The following is a 23198-nucleotide window of genomic DNA, read 5'->3' as shown; positions in this document are numbered from 1 at the left end:
CTCTGTGACCAAAATGGTACTGAAACAGACGATGACAGACTAAAATCCGAAATACTAAATGTCTTCTTCCGAAGCTGTTTCACAGAGGAAGATTGCACCTTAGTTCCTTCTCTAGATTGTCACACAGATGACAAAATGGTAAATATCGAAATAGACGACAGACGAATAGAGAAACAATTAAAATCGCTCAAAAGAGGAAAGGCTCCTGGACCTGATGGGATACCAGTTCGATTTTACACAGAGTACGCGAAGGTGCTTGCCCTCCTTCTTGCAGCGGTGTACCGTAGGTCTCTAGAAGAGCGAAGCGTTCCAAAGGATTGGAAAAGGGCACAGGTCATCCCCGTTTTCAAGAAGGGACGTCGAACAGATGTGCAGAACTATAGACCTATATCTCTAACGTCCATCAGTTGTAGAATTTTATGTTCGAGTATAATGACTTTCCTGGAGCCTAGAAATCTACTCTGTAGGAACCAGCATGGGTTTCGAAAAAGAAGGTCGTGTGAAACCCAGCTCGCGCTATTTGTCCACGAGACTCAGAGGGCCATAGACACGGGTTCACAGGTAGATGCCGTGTTTCTTGACTTCTGCAAGGCGTTTGACACAGTTCCCCACAGTCGTTTAATGAACAAAGTAAGAGCATACGGACTATCAGACCAATTGTCTGATTGGATTGAGGTGTTCCTAGATAACGCAACTCAGCATGTCATTCTCAATGGAGAGAAGTCTTCCGAAGTAAGAGTGATTTCAGGGGAGTGTCATAGGCCCGTTGCTATTCACAATATACATAAATGACCTGGTGGATGACATCGGAAGTTCACTGAGGCTTTTTGTAGATGATGCTGTGGTGTATCGAGAGGTTGTAACAATGAAAAATTGTACTGAAATGCAGGAGGATCTGCACCGAATTGACGCATGGTGCAGGGAATGACTATTGAATCTCAATGTAGACAAGTGAATGTGCTGCGAATACATAGAAAGATAGATCCCTTATCATTTAGCTACAAAATAGCACGTCAGCAATTGGAAGCAGATAATTCCAAAAATTATCTGGGAGTATGCATTAGCAGTAATTTAAAATGGAATGATCATATAAAGTTGATCGTCGGCAAAGCAGATGCCAGACTGAGATTCATTGGAAGAATCCTAAGGAAATACAGTCCGAAAACAAAGGAAGTAGGTTACAGTACACTTGTTCGCCCACTGGTTGAATCCTGCTCAACAGTGTGGGATCCGTAGCAGATAGAGTTGATAGAAGAGATAGAGAAGATCCAATGAAGAGCAGCGCGCTTCGTTACAGGATCATTTAGTAATCGCGAAAGCGTTACGGAGATGATAGATAAACTCCAGTGGAAGACTCTGCAGGAGAGGCGCTCAGTAGCTCGGTACGGTCTTCTGTTAAAGTTTCGAGAACATACCTTCACCGAAGAGTCAAGCAGTATATTGCTCCCTCCTACGTATATCTCGCGAAGCGACCATGAGGATAAAATCGGAGAGATTAGAGCCCACACAGAAGCATACCGACAATCCTTCTTTCCACGAACAATACGAGACTGGAATGGAAGGGACAACCGATAGAGGTACTCAGGGTACCCTCCGCCACACACCGTCAGGTGGCTTGTGGAGTATGGATGTAGATGTAGATGTAGAGCATGAGAGCATGGTACGCGTGTAGGGGGGACAACGTAGTCTCGACGCCCTGCACCAGTTCTGTCCATATCTGAAGTAAGTTCCAGTCTAGACTTACCAATGTGATGAGCACAGAAGGATTAGTAAATCTGCCACTCAAAATTATTATGTGGCTTTCAGAAAAGTCACATACTTCTAATAATAATGATGCAACAGTTCACATCATGTAATGGGGCTTTTTATTCTGCTTAGAATCTCTGGCTGAACGAGACTGACGTCGTCCATGCATAAGCCTGGTGTTAAAAGTTGGATGGTTGTGGAGGTTCATTCTGATTGGTTCAGAGAGAGAAATGGTGAGTGGATGGCGCTTATCTGCTGTGTAGTCCACATATTTCTGGTGCCATGTTGGGACCGTTTTGCCCTGAGCGGGATGGTTCTGCCTGATTGTGTACCTGTGTTTTTTCCGCAGCAAAGACATCGGATACAATCACGCGTAAATACTGCAAATTTCGCAACCATTGCTAGCGTGGTGGTCGCGGTCTAAGATATACACCACATATTAGTGTCAGAGGGATGATTTGGCCTACAGACAAGACACTTCCGCCAGAAATAGTGGTCACTTCTCTAAGTGCTTATTTTGCAGCACTGTCCTGTTTCTTATATACACAGTATATTTTGTTGGAAGCTTCAGATTTTTGCAGTACCGTCATTATTATTTCCAAAAGCACCCTAGTTTCAAAGTATAAACTGTGGCATCACACAATCTAGTAATTTAGTGGTGATTTAAGGTATTTCTCTATCGTGATGTGGTATTTCTCAAACATACAGTATATTCGGTCACAAATAGGTGAAACTGCAGTGCTAAGATTGTATTGCGCGCGCGCGCACACACACACACACACACACACACACACACACACACACACACACACATACCAGTAGTAATGATAAATAATTTGGATACATTTCAAAATGGCTGTGAGCACTATGGGACTTAGGTTGGCCGGTGTGGCCAAGCGGTTCTAGGCGCTTCAGTCTGGAACCGAGCGACCGCTACGGTCGCAGGTTCGAATCCTGCATCGGGCATGGTTAGTTAGGTCTAAGTAGTTTTAAGTTCTAGGGGACTGATGACCTGAGATATTAACTCCCATAGTGCTCAGAGCCACTATGGGACTTAAAGTCACGTAATTTTCTGACAGCATCATAATGTCGACGTGATGCTGACGAGATGTTGGGAAGCGATTTGTGTAATTGAATAAAATGCGGAAATTTTTGTGAAAATACAAAAGAACTGTGGAAAAATACGTAAAATAGTGTAAATAAGAAAAATTATAAAGAAAGGAAAAACAAGTAAAATTGTGGAAAATAAGTGTAATTGCATATGTGCTTGGATGTGGTCTCTGCTGGTGCCTCGAAAGGCGAAAATCGCGTAAATCTAATTTGTTGTTAACAAACTGACCTGGACTGACGTAACGTAATTACAGTGCCATTAAATAATTTGTTGGTAAACAGATACATCGTTAACTTCTCCTTATGATGCACAGTTCCAGAGCGAATCCCAACCAGGCAAGTGCTCCCTTCTGTAAGATGAAGATGAGGTAATTGAATATGATTGCTCCGTAAGAGAGACAAGTGGGAGAGGGGGAGGGAAGGATGTGGGGTTACCCATAGGTGATCTTAATCAATTGACGATGGTTCCCCACGGAAGGGGGGTTGGGGGCAAACTTGAAATAAGGCCTGCAAGTGTGTAACCTAAGACCAGAAGTCCTTATCAGTGACCATCATTTTACGCCCATTCTGTTTGTTATAAATATCGCGAGAGAAGGTTATCGTCAAGAGTGACCCTCCAAAGCGTGGTGGGACCGTAGTTACTCTCTACACATAAATGATCTGTCGAAAAGGGCGAGAACCAAACTGTTGCTGTTTGCTGATGATGCTGTTGAAACAGGCCTATTGAGAGTTCGTTATTTGCATTTCTGGATTCTGTACATTATGTGGATGTCTCAAAAGCTAAGTGACAATTTTAAATCGCTTATTATACGCAGACAGTCTTTGGTCACAGTAGCTCAGCCACTTCTGCTTGTCATGGCAGTTTGGCAGCGAGGAGCGCATGAGTTCTATCGCTAGGAGAGTAGTGATACAGACGCCGAGCCGAGGACCCGCGTCAATGTAAACGTGCAGTTAAGTGCATCTTTGTTTAAACAAAATGATTTCTGTTTGAATATTGTGGAACAGAGCAGAAAGGTTAGGTTAGTGAATCAGAATGAAATGAGATGTAATGAGATTAGAAAAGAGTATGAAGGTAATATTTTTAATTTAGTGGCCCTGCAGTTGCGCGTAGTTTTTTATCAGTTATTTGTCTGACGACTTTGAACGTAAGAATTTGATATCAGTATTGCCCTTTGTCAATGTTAATAAATGTTGTAATTTGAAAGAACTGTCTCACACAATGATGTGCATAAAATAGTTTACATGTTGTCTGTAGCATTGCACTAAGCTCTCAGCAACTAAAGTTAGACTTGGCAGCTGGAGCACAGAGAGCAGAAAGCATCGCGTTTCCAAGCAATTACATTACGAGGTAAGATATATTCAGTTTAGGATCAGTTCGCTACGAAAATTATCGACGCACAGGGGCCATTTCGTGAACGGCCCTATTAGGCAGATCATTAACGCACAGGGATCACCTTGTTTAATTAAAGATATCCCTTTGTTGTTTACACTGTTGTTAAGGATTCTTTGTAAAAACCGAGCGAGGTGGAGCAGTGGTTATCACACTGGACTCGCATTCGGGAGGACGACGGTTGAATCCCGTCTCCGGCCATCCTGGTTTAGGTTTTCCGTGGTTTCCCTAAATCGCTTCAGGCAAATACCGGTATGGTTCCTTTGAAAGGGCACGGCCGATTTAATTCCCCAGTCATCACTCACCCGAGTTCGCGCTCCGTCTCTAATGACCTCGTTGTCGACGGAACGTTAAACACTAATCTCCTCCTCCTCCTCCTCTTTGTAAAAGAACTTTCAGTTAAAAGTTTTCTACAGTCGGTATGGATAATTTCTCTCGAAACTTGGAAGTTTGCCCTGATTGTATGCAATTTAAAATAAAAAGATGTTTGTAGATAGAATTTTAAGGAAGTGTGTGCAGGACACAAGTGCGACCCATTATTGAGTGCTGATCGAAGCTTTGGGATCCCAACCAGATCGTTTTAAAGGTAGACATCGAAACAGTTCATAGATGGGCTGCTAGTTTTCTTACCGGTAAATTCCATAAACACACAAGTATTTACGAAATGCTTAGGGTACTCAAATGGGAGTGCCTGGAGGGAATTTGACGTTCTTTTCTAGGGATACTGTTGAGAAAAATTAGAGAACCGACATTTGAAGCTGACTGCAGAACGATTCTACTCCCTTATCGTAAAGACCACGAACATAGTATTAGATAAGAGAAATTAGGGCTTTTCAAATGAATATGAGAAGAAAATGAATCCTGCCAATTCTCGACCGAGTTACTCCCTGCTACGAAAGAGTGATTCGTGTAATTTGACTCGCAGCTGACTGGATACCTGCTGATAATTCTGTCATTTACACCTCTCAGTACCAGACCTTCGTCTTATTTGCACATTCGTATATTAAAAAGAATACATTACATTGCAATTAGTGGAGTAAATAACTAGTTGCTGCCTGATGATGGCCTAATAATCTTAAGACCGATTGGTAATATACTAGAGGAACAAAGCACAGTTTGTTTGATTTTCAACCATATACATGTAACAGTCCTATCAAGATATCACACAAAAATATGCCGATAATTATGTAGTTTTCACTTTAGTACACGTGATGAAACAATATTCTGACAATATTTTTAATTAATGAAACGAGAGAAGTGAAATGAAGCAGACTACTTCGTGTAAGACACAGTGAATGTGGTATGAGTGGTGTCGTGTTGGTGTGCTGTTAGGGTGTAGGGCTAGTAGCGATTTGTGAGTGAGTTTGGTGAGTCAGAGAGGGAGAACTGCGGAACGACTGGAACTGATGGAGAGGAAGGAGTGTTTTAGTGTTTCAGTAAGAGAAGGCGTAATTTTCTTTCAACCTTGAGCTGTGGTTGTATTGAGAGTCAGCTACTGAATGCAAGGGGGTAGACTCTTACATACACTCTCTGTTTCGCTGTTCATCATGTCAGAGGAATGCAACATACGTTTTTGTATGACGGAACAGGCCCCACTTATCGAATACGCTTCTTATATAACGGTGACCGACCACAGTCGTTTAACGAACAAAGTAAGAGATTATGGACTATCAGACCAATTGTGTGACTGGATTGAGAAGTTCCTAGATAACAGAACGCAGCATATCATTCTCAACGGAGAAAAGTCTTCCGAAGTAAGAGTGATTTCAGGTGTGCCGCAGGGGAGTGTCGTAGGACCGTTGCTATTTACAATATACAGAAATGACCTGGTGGATGACATCGGAAGTTCACTGAGGCTTTTTGCAGATGATGCTGTGGTGTATCGAGAGGTTGCAACAATGGAAAATTGTACTGAAATGCAGGAGTATCTGCAGCGCATTGACGCATGGTGCAGGGAATGGCAATTGAATCTCAATGTAGGCAAGTGTAATGTGTTGCGAATACATAGAAAGATAGATCCCTTATCATTTAGCTACAAAATAGCAGGTCAGCAACTGGAAGCAGTTAATTCCAAAAATTATCTGGGAGTACGCATTAGAAGTGATTTAAAATGGAATGATCATATAAAGTTAAAGCAGATACCAGACTGAGATTCATTGGAAGAATCCTAAGGAAATGCAATCCGAAAACAAAGGAAGTAGGTTACAGTACAATTGTTCGCCCACTGGTTGAATCCTGCTCAACAGTGTGGGATCCGTACCAGATAGGGCTGATAGAAGAGATAGAGAAGATCCAACGGAGAGCAGCGCGCTTCGTTACAGGATCATTTAGTAATCGCTAAAGCGTTACGAAGATGACAGATAAACTCCAGTGGAAGACTCTGCAGGAGAGACGCTCAGTAGCTCGGTATGGGGTTCTGTTAAAGTTTCGAGAACATACCTTCACCGAAGAGTCAAGCAGTATATTGCTCCCTCCTACGTATATCTCGCGAAGATACCATGAGGGTAAAATCAGAGAGATTAGAGCACACACAGAAGCATACCGACAATCCTCGTTTCCACGAACAATACGAGACTGGAATAGAAGGGAGAACCGATAGAGTTATTCAGGGTACCCTCCGCCACATACCGTCAGGCGGCTTGCGGTGTAGATGTAGATGTAGATTTAATGTAAGTTGCTCCTACCACGGTTTACCATATCTAGGAACTGGAACAATGTGTGGGCGAAATATTACCGGCTGTCATCCTGTGGTCGAATGCATTTGTTGGAGATATGCTATGTTTCGTCACCACCTGTGAAAGACGTCTTCTGTGAAACTCCATTTGACACTCTGACTCGAAACTCAACAACGAGCCAAGGTGGAAATTGGATCTTCAGAGAAATTGGAACACCCCTTGAAGAGGGCACGAAAAGTTGGATTTCTCTGAGAAATTCATAATACAAGGTGCATCAAAAAGAACCATCTGATTTAAAAAAATCATAAATGTTATGTTATTTGAGATATGTGCGTGAGCAACGCGCTGTTGGAAAGAGTAAAATCTCGAATTTTACATGTTTCCCGCTAGGTAGCAGCAGTGTGCGCCCACTTCAGCTCTATTAAAAATTGTGCCGGGACAGTAAAAAGAGTTTTGTGTTCTACGTTTTGTGCAATGTGGGTAAGTAACAACTGTTCAGTGTGACTTTCGTACGAGGTATGGTGCGGTTTGTCCTACAGTAGAGAGCGTTAGACGATGACATGATCAATTTTGAGAAACGGGTTATTTGTGTGAAGGCTAATCGCCGGTCCATTCCGAAGTGTCCGACACAGACGCCTAACGCATCCGCCATAGTTTCACAAGGCATCCGTAGAAATCCGTTCGCCTTGCATGCAGCTCGACAGCTCAACATGCCCCCGATGTCCGTCAGGCGTGTGTTGCGTTGACGTTTACAAATTGAAAGTTTCAAAATTCTGCTACTGCAAGCTCTAAGTCAAGGTGACAAACAACAACATGAGGGGCTATGTAATTTTGTTCTTGGTGAGATGGAGGATGACAGTTTTCTTCCCCGCTTAGCATTTACTGACGAAGCAACATTCCATTTAAATGGAAAGGTGAACAGTTATAATGTGAGAATATGGGGTACGTAACAACCACATGAATCTGTAAAACATGGGGGACTCTTCAAAATTTAAAGTGTTTTGTGCAGTTTCACGGAGAAAAGTGTATGGTCCATTTTTCTTTGCCGAGAACACTGTTACAGGAAGTACTTTCCTTTGCCACAGTTGGAGACTGATTCGAACGACTTCATTTACCAATGGGATGGGGCACCTCCACTCTGGCATCTGGAAGTGCGGGAATTTTAAATCAAAGGATTAATGAACGATGGATCGGTCGGTCTGGACCAAATGATTCAGCCCTACATTACTGACCTCCAAGGTCACGGGACCTGACTATATATAATTAATTGTTGGGGGGGGGGGGGTGTTATAAAAGACTCTGTTTATGTGCCTCCGGTAACAACAACAGTGAATGAACTGAGATATCGCATAACAGCAGCTGTGGAAGCTGTTACTGAAGACATGCTCGCTGCATCGTGGGCAAAATTTGAATACCACACTGACACATGCCTTGCATGTCTAGGGAGTACAATGAACACCTATGGAACTGGAAATGGCCGTTTGGCGTGATTGGCCGAGAGGCCCCTTGTGGGGCAGGTTCGGCCGCCTTTGTGCAGGTCTTATTACATTCGACCCCACATTAGGCGACTTGCACACCGGATGGGGCTGAAATGATGATGAAGACAGCACGACACCCAGTCCCTGAGCGGAGAAAATCCCTGACCCAGCTGGGAATCGAACCCGGGCGCATAGGACGGCAATCCCTGACCACTCAGCTATCGGGGCGGTCGTTGAACACCCATGAAAAGATATGAAAGAAAAGTTTTTGAGTTTCCCGTTCATAGAAAAACAAAAGTCATTGTATGTGTTTATTTGTTTCAGAAATATAGACGTGCCAAATCGGATGATTCTTTTTCATACATCCGCCATTTGGGAATGTTGGTAACTACATTTCCAGCAGCGAAAGTTTACATTTTGCAAGAGGGCTTCTTCACATCTGTTAGTGGCAGCTGGTTGGGCACCGACCTGGGTGTAGGTCATCCAGCAGCAGGGCTCGACCTGGTTGGAGTCGAGCCCCCAGAACTCGAGCTCCTCCTCGAAGAGCGGGCCGCACACGTCGGTGGGGTAGTGCAGCTTGCCGGTGCGGTAGTAGTTCAGCACCTGCGCGAACACGCCCGGGTGCCGGTCGAAGAAGTACTCGTTGAGGACGGGGTCGTAGTTGGCGAGCGCCTCCGTCAGCCGCGACAGGCGCGTCGCCGGGATCTTCTTCAGCGTCGCCTTGTACACTTCGTGCCGGATGCCGCCCACGTTCAGCACCACGCGGTTCTCCGCGTCGGTGTTGATCAGGTTCATCGCGGCTCTCTAGGACCTCACACCTGGTGGCACAAGGAAAAAAAAGTCTTAGTAACTACTGGAAACCAACTAACGTCACTATGTATTGACAAATTCTAGCCGGCCGGAGTAGCCGTGCGGTTCTAGGCGCTACAGTCTGGAGCCGAGCGACCGCTACGGTCGCAGGTTCGAATCCTGCCTCGGGCATGGATGGTGTGTGATGTCCTTAGGTTAGTTAGGTTTAATTAGTTCTAAGTTCTAGGCGACTGATGACCTCAGAAGTTATGTCGCATAGTGCTCAGAGCCATTTGAACCATTTTGAACAGATTCGAATGTTTCCCCTAATCTCAGTATCGACCAGCATGAAACTGAAGTCTCGCTTCCTTTTCCTTAAGGGGGGTAGGACGTCAAACGGGCCGAGTTGGAGCAGGAGAGGCACCACAGGAACATTTTAATTTCCACTGTCTATACTTTTACAAATAAATTTATAAAACTTTGTGAGCATGACCACCAAGGATTCAGGATTCACACTCATAGCAGCGGAAGTTCGCAAAAATGACAAAATTTTTTTTACATGTGAAATTTCATCATTTTTCAGTTACTGTTGGCAGAATTTGATGCTATAGGTACACTTTTCTTCATAAGTAGAAGAGACTCTTCGATGAATTTTGCACAGTATACAAACCATACATGCACGTGTACGAAACTCTAGAATTTATTTAATTTATAAAAAAATGAATAAGCTGTTACATTTTAAACTAACTTAATGTTTAGAAAAAACTCAAATTTTATAGTCAATTATCTCAATTTTTACCACAGTTTTTAATAGATTTGGAAAATTCTACAGTTTCATACGTCTGTAACTATGGCTCGTGTGCTGTGCAAAATTCATCGAAAAATCTCTCCTAGTTGTGTAGAAAAGTGTACCTATAGGAACAAACGCAGCCAATAATAAGTGAAAAACTGATGAAATTTCAGATATAAGAAAAAATTATTTTGTTACGTCTTGAACTTCCACTGCTATGGGTGTGAATCCCGAATCCTTCCTGGTCATGCTGAAAAAGTTTTATAAATTTATTTGTAAAAGTATAGACAGTGGAATTTGAAATGTCCTGTAGTGCCTCTCCTGCTCCAAGTTAGCCCGTTTGACGTGCTACTTCCCTTAAGTTAGACGAACTTCGCTCTCCTGCTTTTTACTGTAGGCTTTTGGAACAACGATGTATCAGGTATGATTGGAAAAGCACGAAAGCTTCCGTTTTGGACGACCAAGTAACTATGATTTGGAAAAAAATTGAAGAGTTGAATATTTTTCGTTGCTTGGGTTTACTCTGATATAACATTTGAAAAATATCGTCGTTGGCTTAGGCTGTTAAAACTCATTATTCATAATATCTAATATTGGTTTCTCTTATGCTTCGCCACTTCGAAGCTGAACACAACGAAAATTTTGTGCTGAAGTAAAACATTTTCTCTTTATTCCATCAGAAAGTGGATAAACAGCCGATACTGCAACAGCAGAATTGAATCTCCCTGGCAAACCAAAACTGTACGCCAGCTCGGAACTCGAACCATGGACCCAGGTTTTCCACGAGCAAGTACTCTGCCGATTCAGGTATCACAACATGACTCACGATCGACCCTCATAGGCGATGAAGTACTCTGTGAGCGCAGGTCATGAGTAGTGCTTGGATAGTTGAGTCTCTGGAGCACTTGGTCGTAAAGGCAAAGATCTCAGAATCGAGCACCAGTCCAGCACACGGTTTTGATCTCCCAGGAAGTTTTAATTCAGTCACCACACCGTTACAGGGTAAAACTTCATTTTCGAATTACATAATTTACGAATAATTTGTTTTAATATTCAAAGTCATATTACATTCAACCACATGCTTCTTGTATGTTGTTATGGCCGTCCATGTTTCAAATGCAGTAACTGCTTCTTATAGTTATCGCCGTCCATTTTTCAAATGCAGTAACTGCTGTACCTCAGATGCACTGTTTTAGAAACGTTGTCTGTAATTTCATATCAATATTTAAGAAAGAAAAAAGCTTTTCTATTGAAGTAGGCTTGCATCCCTTACTCCACTCCGCTCATTCTTCTGGTAGTTCCCCTGCTTTGCTGATCTATGTACACCACCAAGGCACTACTCCGAAAGAAGAAGCTGTGTGCCGGTACCAGGTGTCACCTTCCTCCTTTTTCTCACTATCATCAAGAAAAGCACGATACTATCCTACACAAATCACTGTCACTTACGAGACAGATATTCCTTAGTGACACATGACATGCAAGCCTCCAAACTGGCATCATTCAGAAACGCTAGAACCAGGCACCTAGTCACAGACCTAAACAAAATTTTGCTTTTACGGACGTGGAAATCTATGGCAAGCGCACGATCCTGATAGCCTTGGTCGAGCTATGAAGGATACTGGAAGTTTTTTTAATGTTTTGTTTTCAAATGGTTCAAATTGCTCTGAGCACTATGGGACTTAACATCTCAGGTCATCAGTCCCCTAGAACTTAGAACTACTTAAACCTAACTAACCTAAGGACATCACATACATCCATACCCGAGGCAGGATTCGAACCTGCGACCGTAGGGGTCACGCGGTTCCAGACTACAGCGCCTAGAACCGCTCAGCCACCGAGGCCTGCAATGTTTTGTGTGGTTATATAGTAGCTTCCAGTGGGACCATGGTTCAGTGGGCAAGAAACGTAACTAATAAGGACTGTCTCAACAAAGCACGTTCATTTGGTGTCTCAGATAATGCTCACATTTACAGTCTACATGTTTGCAAAGCAGAATTCACCCTATCACCCTATCATTCTGTTATAAATTTGCAAGAACTGCTTGTTGAGCACCATCAGTTCACGTGAGTTCAGTGTTATTGAAAAACTGTGGTCGTATTTGAACAAGTAACCCGTCAGTATTTCTTAGAGAGTTACAGGAGTTTCTTGGTGAGGAATAATGTTAATTGCAGGTGCCCACCGTTCATGTATTATACCCACCAATGTTCATGGGGAGACAGACTGTCTTAGATGCCCAAAAATATGCCTCGGTCAAATGTGTTGCGTGTTAATTATAACTATCCTCCATATGTGTCACTTTTGTCATATGTGGTATGTGTTTCACTCTCTTCTGAAGATTCGTCCAGTGTGCTCCACTTTTCTTTTGTCGTGATGCAGTTCTGCCTGTTAGGAGATTCGATTTATCATGTCTCAGTATTACAGAAATCCAGCTCTAGTTCATCGTCGATAATAAGTTCCTACCAGCCTAGAGGCCCATCGACACTAGTGAAGTCGTACAGTGTGAACTCTGTTTACGTCCACTAGCAAGAAAAACGAGACGTCCGCAGAACGGGGGATGCTGCGGAATGGGGCCTATTCACGTCAAGTTCTCTTGGTGATTCAAAGATCCGCTGTAGGGGAAGGAGATATTTCGCCTTCATTCAGTGCTGCAGTAGCTGCTCAGAAAAGGACTCCAGCTGCCAGCAAATATTAAATGGGCCTGTCCAGAGCAAGCGGACGCCGGATATTTCGACGACTGCCGTCCTGTCCTGGCAGGGGATCAGATGACGAGGTTGGTACTCGTATAGCGTTCGAAACGTCTACATTTATTGAAATTGTCGATATGTTTTATCCATGGCGTGAGAATTCTGTACCTTCATGCAATTTTTCTATTCCCACTTGGCCACAATAATTTTGTCTACGAGCTAGCCTATATCAAAACTTTAACTTCAAAAACATTCTAATTAGGCCACAGAATTACAGCTGATTGTTAATTAGGATAAAATTTAGTAAAGAAGTAATAAAATTCTTCTCGCACAGCTACGTACATATACACCAGACTGCGGCCACTTGTAGATACTAATGGTTGCGTTCGACATATCATATGGCTTCAATTACATCTTTAATTTTGTAATTTTTATGGCTTTACAGCCATCATATTTAGGTGCAGGAAGCTCTTATTAGAGCAGTTGAGAAGGTGGCAGAGGGAAGATGACGTTATGTGGTGGGAGGTACCAATGACGGATGATTTATTCGGTATTTGTATCTTGAGAAAGACCGCGTAAATTGTGGCCCTCCTCCGATATTTGCTACTGCGTTTGGAAGTAGCGCGCCAAAATGATAATCTTTCGTTATTAATATTAGAAAACCTAAACAGTGAATTCACTTGTATTTCATGTAAAAGCGTCTCTTATAGCAGGCTATCATTCCATTATTCAAAAGTATTTATTACCAGCAGAATAATAAACAACTGCTGAACGAGATGGCAGATGAAGCACTTCGGACATATTCGGATCGTTCCTAACTTGCTTGGCGGGTTCGGCTCTGAGATCAGAGCTGGTTCGGCAATCTCTGAGGACAGAAATGTTGTCCGCCTTGGCCGGTATCGGTTAAGAACTTAATTAGGAATCTCTGGTTTGTATTGCATTCAACTGGGGACCTAGAAACGACGGAGAAATTTCCCGCCGTAACCCTCACTGGTTCACAACCCTACAACAGGGTACAGCACCCCACTGCCGTTCCCACACCGAACCCAGAGTTATTGTGCGGTTCGGTCCCCAGTGGTGATACAGCATCAGCTAACGCTTTGCCGGCTAAGTATAATAAGGATATAACACCTACGCTAAAATTAATTTTGCTGGAACAAAAAGTAGGAGTTAGAAGAAGTTGAGGTAGGAATAGCTCATTGATAACTTCAATGCTTTGAAACAAAAGGTTACCAATCTTGATGCTGAAACTGAGGGACGTTGCAAGAAAATTAATTATGGAACAATAGATCGGGATAAAGGATAAGAAATTTGTAAGTAAAAAATATGTCAAAAGGTTGACCATGAATTCAAAAAGTTAAATAAGGATTCTCAGGATCAAAATGGTTTACAACAAACAACCATTAATGAAATTACAAATGTAAGACAAGAGTGACGCAAATCTATCAAAGCATGTAATGATAAACATAATGGAGTATCAAAAATGACCATGAAATATTTAATTGTAATGTTTCATATGTAGAATCCTCTTGTAAAGACACGTACAGTTCAGGGTAAACTGATAGAAACAGAGCAAAATGTACGTCCTGAGATGGAAGAATAAATAGAGATTGAAGTTAAACAAAAAGTCGAAATTTAGTGAGGTCATCATTCCTGAAAAAAGGTAGAAGGAACAGCGGCCAGAAACACATGAAAAACGTACAAAGAACTTGTTTAAACATTGTTAAATCAATACTAGTCTTGCAGCACACAAAACAGAGCGAGAGGTGAAGTATTTGTGAACAGAAGATTTGATAGTGAGAAAGTCGTTATGACAAAGGATAGGAGTAAAGTACTGACGTCAAGATAGCAATGATCAATAATTTGACAGCCAACTTCTTTCAGAGGTCGCTTGCAAAAAATGGTCAAAAGTATACTGCATTCGTGTACGGTAGACAAAGCTAGCAGTGCAGTTCTACAAGGCATCGTAAGGTGGCGGGGAGGGGGAGCGTAGTTTACGTGGTTGAATCTGAGAAAGTTGTGAATGAAGTGCCTCATTCTACCACGAAAATTTCTCACAACAGTTATTAGATGAAAAGTCAAGCAAGGACGTGTAAATGTATTATGAATACTAACCTCAGGGCAATAACGTTCTTTGTATTGCTAGGTAATTGAGGATTACTGGTAGCATATTTCATTTTATTTTCCTGTTGTTAGTTCTTCCCCTTCTTTCATTCAGAACTATAACTGTTTTCTTTAACATTCTTCACTATCAAGGTTAAGATGATAAAATTTTCTTACCCTGAACGCGAAAACAAAGAAACAAGTTATGACAACAACAAAGTAACCTAGCAGAACAGACATCTGCATAGCACGTGTGAAAACAATCCTTTGACGGAATATATGTGGACAGGCCAGAATATACAAACTAGAAGATTACAGCTGCCCCAGCAAGAGAGCCGTATATAGTTATAACAAGACACCAGTGACATGTTAATACACATAACAAAAAATGTATTGTAAAGTATGTAGTGGAAAAATTTATAAATATTTGCACCGATGAACAAACCTTTACGTTTAAAAATATTTTAAGAATAAGAAAGCAAGACGAGGGCAATTATATACAATACAGATGAAATAGCGCGTAAACATAAATTGAAAGCTACAGAAGAAGACGTTGTTAAACCAGGTAAGTGAATATGACAATGTACAGTAGAAGAAATCCTGATCTCAAAAATAGGGGAGATAACTGAATGTTGTTTTGAGATGATGTACAGATTGTGTCAAAATAGACATATCGTTACTCTTCAGTACGAACTGAAACGGTGAAATAGTTTCCGCTGTAATGAATTATGATACAGTCATGGGCTAGGAATAGTCCTGCCAAAGAGGTTGATGTAAATGGCGAGTTTTGATGTTAGGCGACAGAAAAGTCGGTCAGTTATCTACATATAGAGAAGAAATACGGTTATTAGGCGACAAGACAGTCGGCCAATCGTTTATGAAGAGTGAAGGAGGAAAGGTAAAAGCGAAGTGTAAGTCGGCCACTAAGTGGTATTTATGGACGAAATGGTTTCCATAAACCGTTTTATTAAGTACAAGGGGCTACACATACTGAAATGGAAGACAAACGTAGTAAATGGAGTTTAAACAGGAGGCCACGTAATATGAAGTGTAGAGAGTGACACACACTGGTTTCAAATATAAAAGGAATGTGAAATAAAGGTTTAGCTAAGGATAAGATTACTAGCCCCTACATACCAAAAAGTTACATAATGCTCGTAAATGAAAGTCATTAGAAAAGGCACAGTAATTACATGAATACAGTCCCACTAACACGGTTTCTCGTAAGAATAATACTCAAATATTGGAGGAATGATGCCTCATACTGTGTACTGAAGCAACTATTTGGTAAGTGAGTGTTCCTGCATTATGCTTGTGGCAAGATTCTAAAAGTTCTCTCAGTATCTATGAATCGAAATGGTAAGCCTCCGTAGGTATGACTTATAGAGCGTAGCAGGAGACGCCAGGTAGTGGCGTGAGTCCTTACCGAAGCGGATTAGTAGTAACAGATGCTGGGAACAAGCACCGAGCTCTAATGAACGCGAAGGGGAATGCCCCAGCTGTAAGTAGACAGTGGATATAGCTGTGACCGGAAAAAACCAATGAAAAACCACTCTCGTGATAGGATATAAACAGTGGCATTGTTCATAAAAAACTAAAATCAAAACAAAATATTACGTATTGTGTATTTATATTGTAATAGGGTATAAAAATATTTTTATTTATAATTTGTTTAAAGTTATTAGGAAACTAATTTAATGTATGTTGTATTGTTGTATGAAACGGCACGGGCCCTATTCCCTGTGGCTGAAGCTGAGAGAATTGACTGACTGTAGTTGAACTCAATATCAGTTGGGAATCATGGGCAACAGAGAAATCAGTATGGGTTACTATTGTGGGCTGCTTGCATGTGTTCTGGTAAAAACTGTGAGAGTCATAATCTTCCATCTCCACGTATATGTATTTGCTTTATTTTTAACCATGTAAAGTGGACGTCTTTATGTCTCATTCAGATATATGATGATGATGTTTGGATTGTAGAGCGCTCAACTGAGCGGTTATCAGCGCCCGTACAAAGTCCCAATCTTTACTCAGCCCAATTTCGCCATTCGCATGAATGATGATGAAATTATGAGGACAACACAAACACCCAGCCATCTCGAGGCAGATGAAAATCCCTGACCCCGCCGGGAATCGAAACCGGGACACCGTGCTCAGGAAGCGAGAACGCGACCGCTCATTCAGATATAAGAGTGTGCAGAACGGTATGGTGCCGACATAACAGTGAGGACAAACATAAAGAGTAAAAAGTTTTCCATCGAATCAAAGAGACGACAAAGCACCGATGGTAGTTGTACAGCTGTGTAACTTTTTATGACAAATAGTTGGTCAATTTAAAGAACGCCACTGTGCAAAAAGAGATAACGTAAATTCTTCGCGAGAAATATTCTGTTGAATTGAATTAACGGCAATGCTTCGATAACAACTTAACAGCAGTATAAAATTTCGTGATTGAAACATTGCTAAGAAATACTGGACTGCTGTTATTAAGTCTATGATTATATAAACTAATTAATGATTTGAGAGTGAAAAAATATGAAGGAGATTCTAGTTTTGAAATATAACAAAGAATCACAAGTGTAGTCGAATGGAATGGTCTTTGAGGGATGATATCTAAAAAAATTATAAAAAATTGAATAAAAATTTACGTATTTGCTGAATTAATTGTTGCCGGCGAGAATACCTCAATTTTTGGAAATCTCAGAAGGAATAAGACGAGTAAGATTTCGGGCTTTAGAGCAAAAATATGCGCTACAAGAAGCTTTTCTTAGAGCAATTGGGAAGATGACGTCATGTTGTATGAAGTACCGAAGATAGATGGCCTATTCGGTACGCGTATTGTGAGAAAGATCTCTTACACTGGCTGCTGTGTTCGGAAGTAGCGCGCCGAAATGAGTAACTTCAGTTATTAATATTACAAAAAAAAAGACAATGCAGTTACTTGAATTTCACATAAAAGCATCACTCAATAGCAGGCTATCATTCCATTATTTCAAAAGTGTTAACTACCAATAGAACAGTAAACAGTTCCTAAACGTAAAAGCAGACAAAGGATTTCGGAGGTCTTTGGATCGTGCCTAACTTTGAAGGAGGGCTGTAAGATCAGAGCTGGTTCGGCAGTCTTGAAGGATATACAATTTGTCTGCCTTGGTCGGTATCGCTTAAGAACTTAATTAGCAATATCTGGTTATTTGGACATGTAATTGAGAACATTTTGATAGTAATTACGCAAATTTGCAGTTCTTTACATTTTTTTTCTATGAATGTGTGAAGAATGAGAATTTTATGTGATTCATAAAGTTGATTATAATCGTGTAGTTTCTGTATTCTGCTAATAAAAAGAGAGTGGCATCCCGTTTAAACAAACCAACTGAAAATGTAATTTATACAGCACTAGTTCCTCACGTGCTGTTCTCTGCGCATGGGGCAACAATTATTCAAGACTGCATGTTGGTGAATATTGATCAGAAGTTACGCATTCCAGTCAATGCGGTGGAAACAACTAGGCACCTCGCATGTACTGCAATCTGTGATAACACAAAGGAGGCATGAAGGGCGGAAATGTTCGAGGGAAGGGATTGATCAGACGAACATACATCCCTCTCGCCCGCTCCCTCTCTCTCTCTCTTACTTGCTGTAAGTGGTATCACTTGCGAGAGATCGACAAAACACCTATAGGGCTTGTCTATACCGCGAGCAGTACTAGCAATTTTTAAAGGCAAATAATGAAGATTCACAGACAGTCAGAAATTGCAGTAATCTTAAAAGATACTTCATTTTCTTTAATCAGGTCTTATAAAGACGATTTCTCTGGCTTTTTGCTGGTTAGCGTGTCTATGGTAGCGTAGTTTGTGTCAAATTTGTTATACCGAAACTTTTTTTGAAGTACAATGACGTCAAATATATATTACAGTGTCTTAAATAACGGGCCCTTGAAGAAAGACGTGTCACATTTCTCATAAGATAGTCTAAGATTTGCAGTATTGTTCTCGCGTTCCTTGATTAAAGTTGATGGAGATAAGAGTAAGACAAAACAGACAACTAAGTTAGTAGCCGGTACTTTTATTGGCCCGTCCGTTTTCATGGTGTAACAATCAGAACGAAGGCATATGAAACAGTTTTGTATTACAAGGAATGTACGGAAATTGAAGAAAAGATAAAGAAACAATTTATCGATAGATTTATCTTTCCGGAATTTTACAGAACATGATTGAAGATCGTTGATTTTGGAGTTTGTTCCTTTGTTTATTTTGGGACCACTGATTATTTGTAGCATGTTCCACTGCTACGAAGGTTCTCTGGAACTTACCAACTGTAGTGTTAGGAGTACATACTTTCAATCCCTGCTGGTCAGAAACGCTCGGCTATTGTAGAACTCTGATCTTCTCAGCCAGATATCTCGGTAAGCTGGGTGTTGGACAGACGAGCTCCCAAACTGGAATATTTTGGAGGGGATTTTCAGTTCCAGCATTTGTCGAAGACTTTGAAAAAGAGACCTGAGACCAGTGGCGGATCGTGAGTATACATTCTGGATGTCCACTAATTTTTAGATTCAGATAAATTCGAGAGTGTGAATATAATAGCATCTGCTGTATAACAGTTACGCTTACCAAAAAGTTTATACAACTACAGCCACAGCCAACAGTAACATCAATAATGATAATAATAATAGTAATAATAATAATAATAATAATAATAATAATAATAATAAAAGAATAGGCCTCCGGTATGTTATGCCAGTCGTAAAAGGCGACGAAAAGAACGAACCACTAATAGGGCTAACCTACCTTTTAGCGTGATTAGTTGGTTCAGGACAGAACTAATGAAGCCTCGGACGAGCGCTGTCATAGTCGGGGACGCCGGTTGAACCATATGCCCGTTCACAATGGTAACGAATTGCTAGCCTCACGGCAAATGATTTAAATCTAAATAGAGGAGTTTTGCAGGATATGCTTCCTGCAAGCACTCTAGAAGGAAAACAAAGACAAAGGATGAGATGGTCATATGAAGTTAACTGACACCTCATGTTCTGTTATTACCAAGCAACAAACTTAGGAACCAACACAACTGGATACAGATCACAAGTATACACAACATTTATTACCAGATACTCAGAATCAAAATTTTTAACAGAACAACGACTAGCTGATCAGATTCGTGTAATAATAAAAAATAACAGGATACCTCAGTCATAATAAGAAAACATCAAACAACAAGTACAACAAATACTGGAACAAAATAATGTGCAATCAGAAGAAGAAGAAAATACAGTAATGGACTCAAACATCCCAAAACAAACAAACAAAGAACAACTCGCATCAATTAAACAATCCGAGAAAAACGATATCTTAAGACAGTCACCAGAAAAAGCAGAAATATAACATGAAATGACACACATGTTAGATATAGAAGAAAAATTTCAGTTGACATATACAGAATACAAAGACACAAATACAGACATTAGACTATTCTTGCATAGACCACCAAATAACCCACAAGTTGAAACAACAATAACAACTATCAACACAATCATACAGAACAAAATAAATTAAAATTCAACTATGGAAGCGTTACAACTACTACACTAAATATACACACTAGGCAGAGATCAGAACCACCTACACACAGTAGAAACCCACAAAACCAGAGTGGCAACACAAGCTACAGGTCAGAAACGAAAAACTGAGAAAAGACATTAGACAGCTAACACAATTTATAAGAAATGAAATATCAGGCAAAAAACGAAAAAGGTTGAGTAAAATCTCACAACAAGAAGCGATTGAGCAATTAGACGAAAAGAAGCAGAAATTACAAGCATTGGCTAAACGATTTAGAAGATACAAGAAAGTGAAAATAGAAGGAAACAAGACCAAACATTCAACACAAACCAAAAGAAATTTTACCAGACAATAGATAACACACACATTAAAATAGACAATCCACCAAACATAACATACATGGAACACTTTTGGAGCAACATATGGTCAAACCCAGTACAACATAACAGACCTGCACGGTGGATACAAGCAGAAACAGACACATACAAGATGATACCACAAATGCCTGAAGTGATAATTTTGCAGCATGAAGTCACCCGAGCAATTAATTCAACGCAAAATTGGAAAGCCCCTGGAAATGATAAAATATCAAATTTCTGGCTAAAGAATTTCACCTCAACACATTCACATTTAACTAAATTATTTAACAATTACATTGCAGACCCATACACAGTCCCTGATACTCTTACATAAGTAATAACTTATCTGAAACCTAAAGATCAAGCAGACAGAGCAAACCCAGCAAAATATCGCTCCCTACCACGCCTACCAACAATACAAAAAAATATTAACTTCAGTCATTACACAGAAATTTATGACACATACAACACAGAACAAAATTATAAATGAAGAACAAAAAGGCTGCTGCAAAGGAGCACGAGGATGTAAAGAGCAACTGATAATAGATACAGAGGTGACATATCAAGCTAAAACATAGTAATGAAAAATTGAAAAACCACACTTAATATCCAAACAAATTCAAATAATATCACATCACAGTCAATACAGATTAAGCGTCGAATATACCAAGGAGACTCATTAAGTCCTTTCTGGTTCTGCCTTGCTCTGAACCCACTATCCAACATGCTAAATAAAAAAATTATGGATATAATATTATTGGAACATACCCACACAAAATGAAACATTTTCTATACATGGATGATCTAAAACTACTGGCAGCAACAAATCAACAACTCAACCAACTACTAAAGATAGTAGAAGTATTCAGCAATGATATAAATATGGTTTCTGGAACAGACAAATGTAATAAAAATAGCATAGTCAAGGGAAAACACACTAAACAAGAAGATTACATATTGGATAACAACAGTGACTACATAGAAGCGATGGAAAAAACAGATGCCTATAAATATCTAGGATACAGACAAAAAATAGGAATAGACAATACAAATGTTAAAGAACAACTAAAAGAAAAATATAGACAAAGACTAACAAAAATACTGAAAACAGAATTGACAGCAAGAAACAAGACAAAAGCTATAAATACTTATGCTATACCAATATTGACCTACTCATTTGGAGTAATGAAATGGAGTAACACAGACCTAGAAGCACTCAACACACCTACACGATCACAATGCCACAAATATAGAATACATCACATACATTCAGCAACAGAAAGATTCACATTAAGCAGAAAGGAAGGAGGAAGGGGATTTATCGACATAAAAAAAACCTACATTTTGGACAGGTAGTCAATTTAAGAAAATTCTTTATAGAACGAGCAGAAACTAGCAAAATACACAAAGCAATCATTCATATAAATACATCGGCTACACCATTGCAATTTCATAATCACTTCTACAACCCTTTAGGTCACATAACATCAACAGTTACGAAGAAAGTAAATTGGAAAAAGAAAACACAACATGGCAAGTACCTGTATCATCTAACACAGCCACACATCGGTCAAGACGCATCCAACACATGGCTAAGAAAAGGCAATATATACAGTGAGACGGAAGGATTCGTGATTGCAATACAGGATCAAACAATAAACACCATATATTACAACAAGAATATTATTAAAGATCCCAATAGCACAACAGATAAATGCAGACTTTGCAAACAGCAAATAGAAACAGTAGATCACATCACAAGCGGATGTACAATACTAGCAAATACAGAATACATTAGAAGACATGACACTGTAGCAAAAATAATACATTAGCAACTTGTCATACAACACAAACTAATAAACCAACACACAAGTAGGGACCACAATCTGTACTGGAGAATGTTGAATACAAATTATACTGGAACAGAACCATTATAACAGGTAAAACACCGTCACATAACAAACCTGACATCATACTCACCAATAAAAAGAAGAAATTAACACAACTAATCGAAATATGCATTCCAAATACAACAAATATGCAGAAGTCAAGGACATGTGGCATCAGGATAAGGTTGACATTATACCAATTATACTATCAACCATACTACACAATATCCACCAGTACATCAACGCAATACAGCTACATCCAAACATATACATACAACTACAGAAATTTGAAATTATTGATACATGTTCAATCTGTAATTATTGATACATGTCCAATTACCCGAAAGTTCCTAAATGCAATGTAACATATACCGTACCATTAAAAGGAAATCACGCTTGATCAAGGTCCGCGTCACTTTCCATTTTTAACCAGACATAACGTCTGAGAAAGGAAAGAAATAATAATAAGATGCACAATTTATCTGACAAAAGAAAGAACTGTTTTTGTGGAATTGTTTTGTACATAGTTAAGTACAGTTTGGGGCACTAAAGAAATAATGTATGAGCTTTCAAAACTCTCCATTTCACATTTTTGTGTAAATGGGAGTTTTGGTGCTTTTCCATTTT

At 40.2% G+C, this 23198-nt stretch overlaps 1 protein-coding gene across 2 annotated transcripts in view; it reads right to left on the bottom strand.

The window, feature by feature from the left end:
- LOC126336865 (potassium voltage-gated channel protein Shaw-like) overlaps nt 1-23198 on the bottom strand; it is a 1557807-nt gene that overhangs the window by 292478 nt on the left and 1242131 nt on the right. For both annotated transcript variants that reach the window (XM_050000963.1, XM_050000964.1), the window contains one exon: nt 8868-9217. In XM_050000963.1, coding sequence (XP_049856920.1) covers nt 8868-9194 — 327 coding nt within the window. In that variant the 5' untranslated portion in view covers nt 9195-9217. The remainder of the gene's footprint in view (nt 1-8867; nt 9218-23198) is intronic.

Source organism: Schistocerca gregaria, chromosome 2 (genome assembly GCF_023897955.1).
Source record: "Schistocerca gregaria isolate iqSchGreg1 chromosome 2, iqSchGreg1.2, whole genome shotgun sequence".
NCBI classification, from domain to species: Eukaryota; Metazoa; Arthropoda; class Insecta; order Orthoptera; family Acrididae; genus Schistocerca; species Schistocerca gregaria.
The sequence above is the reverse complement of the archived record's forward strand: the minus strand, read 5'-3'. Positions and strand labels throughout refer to the sequence as shown.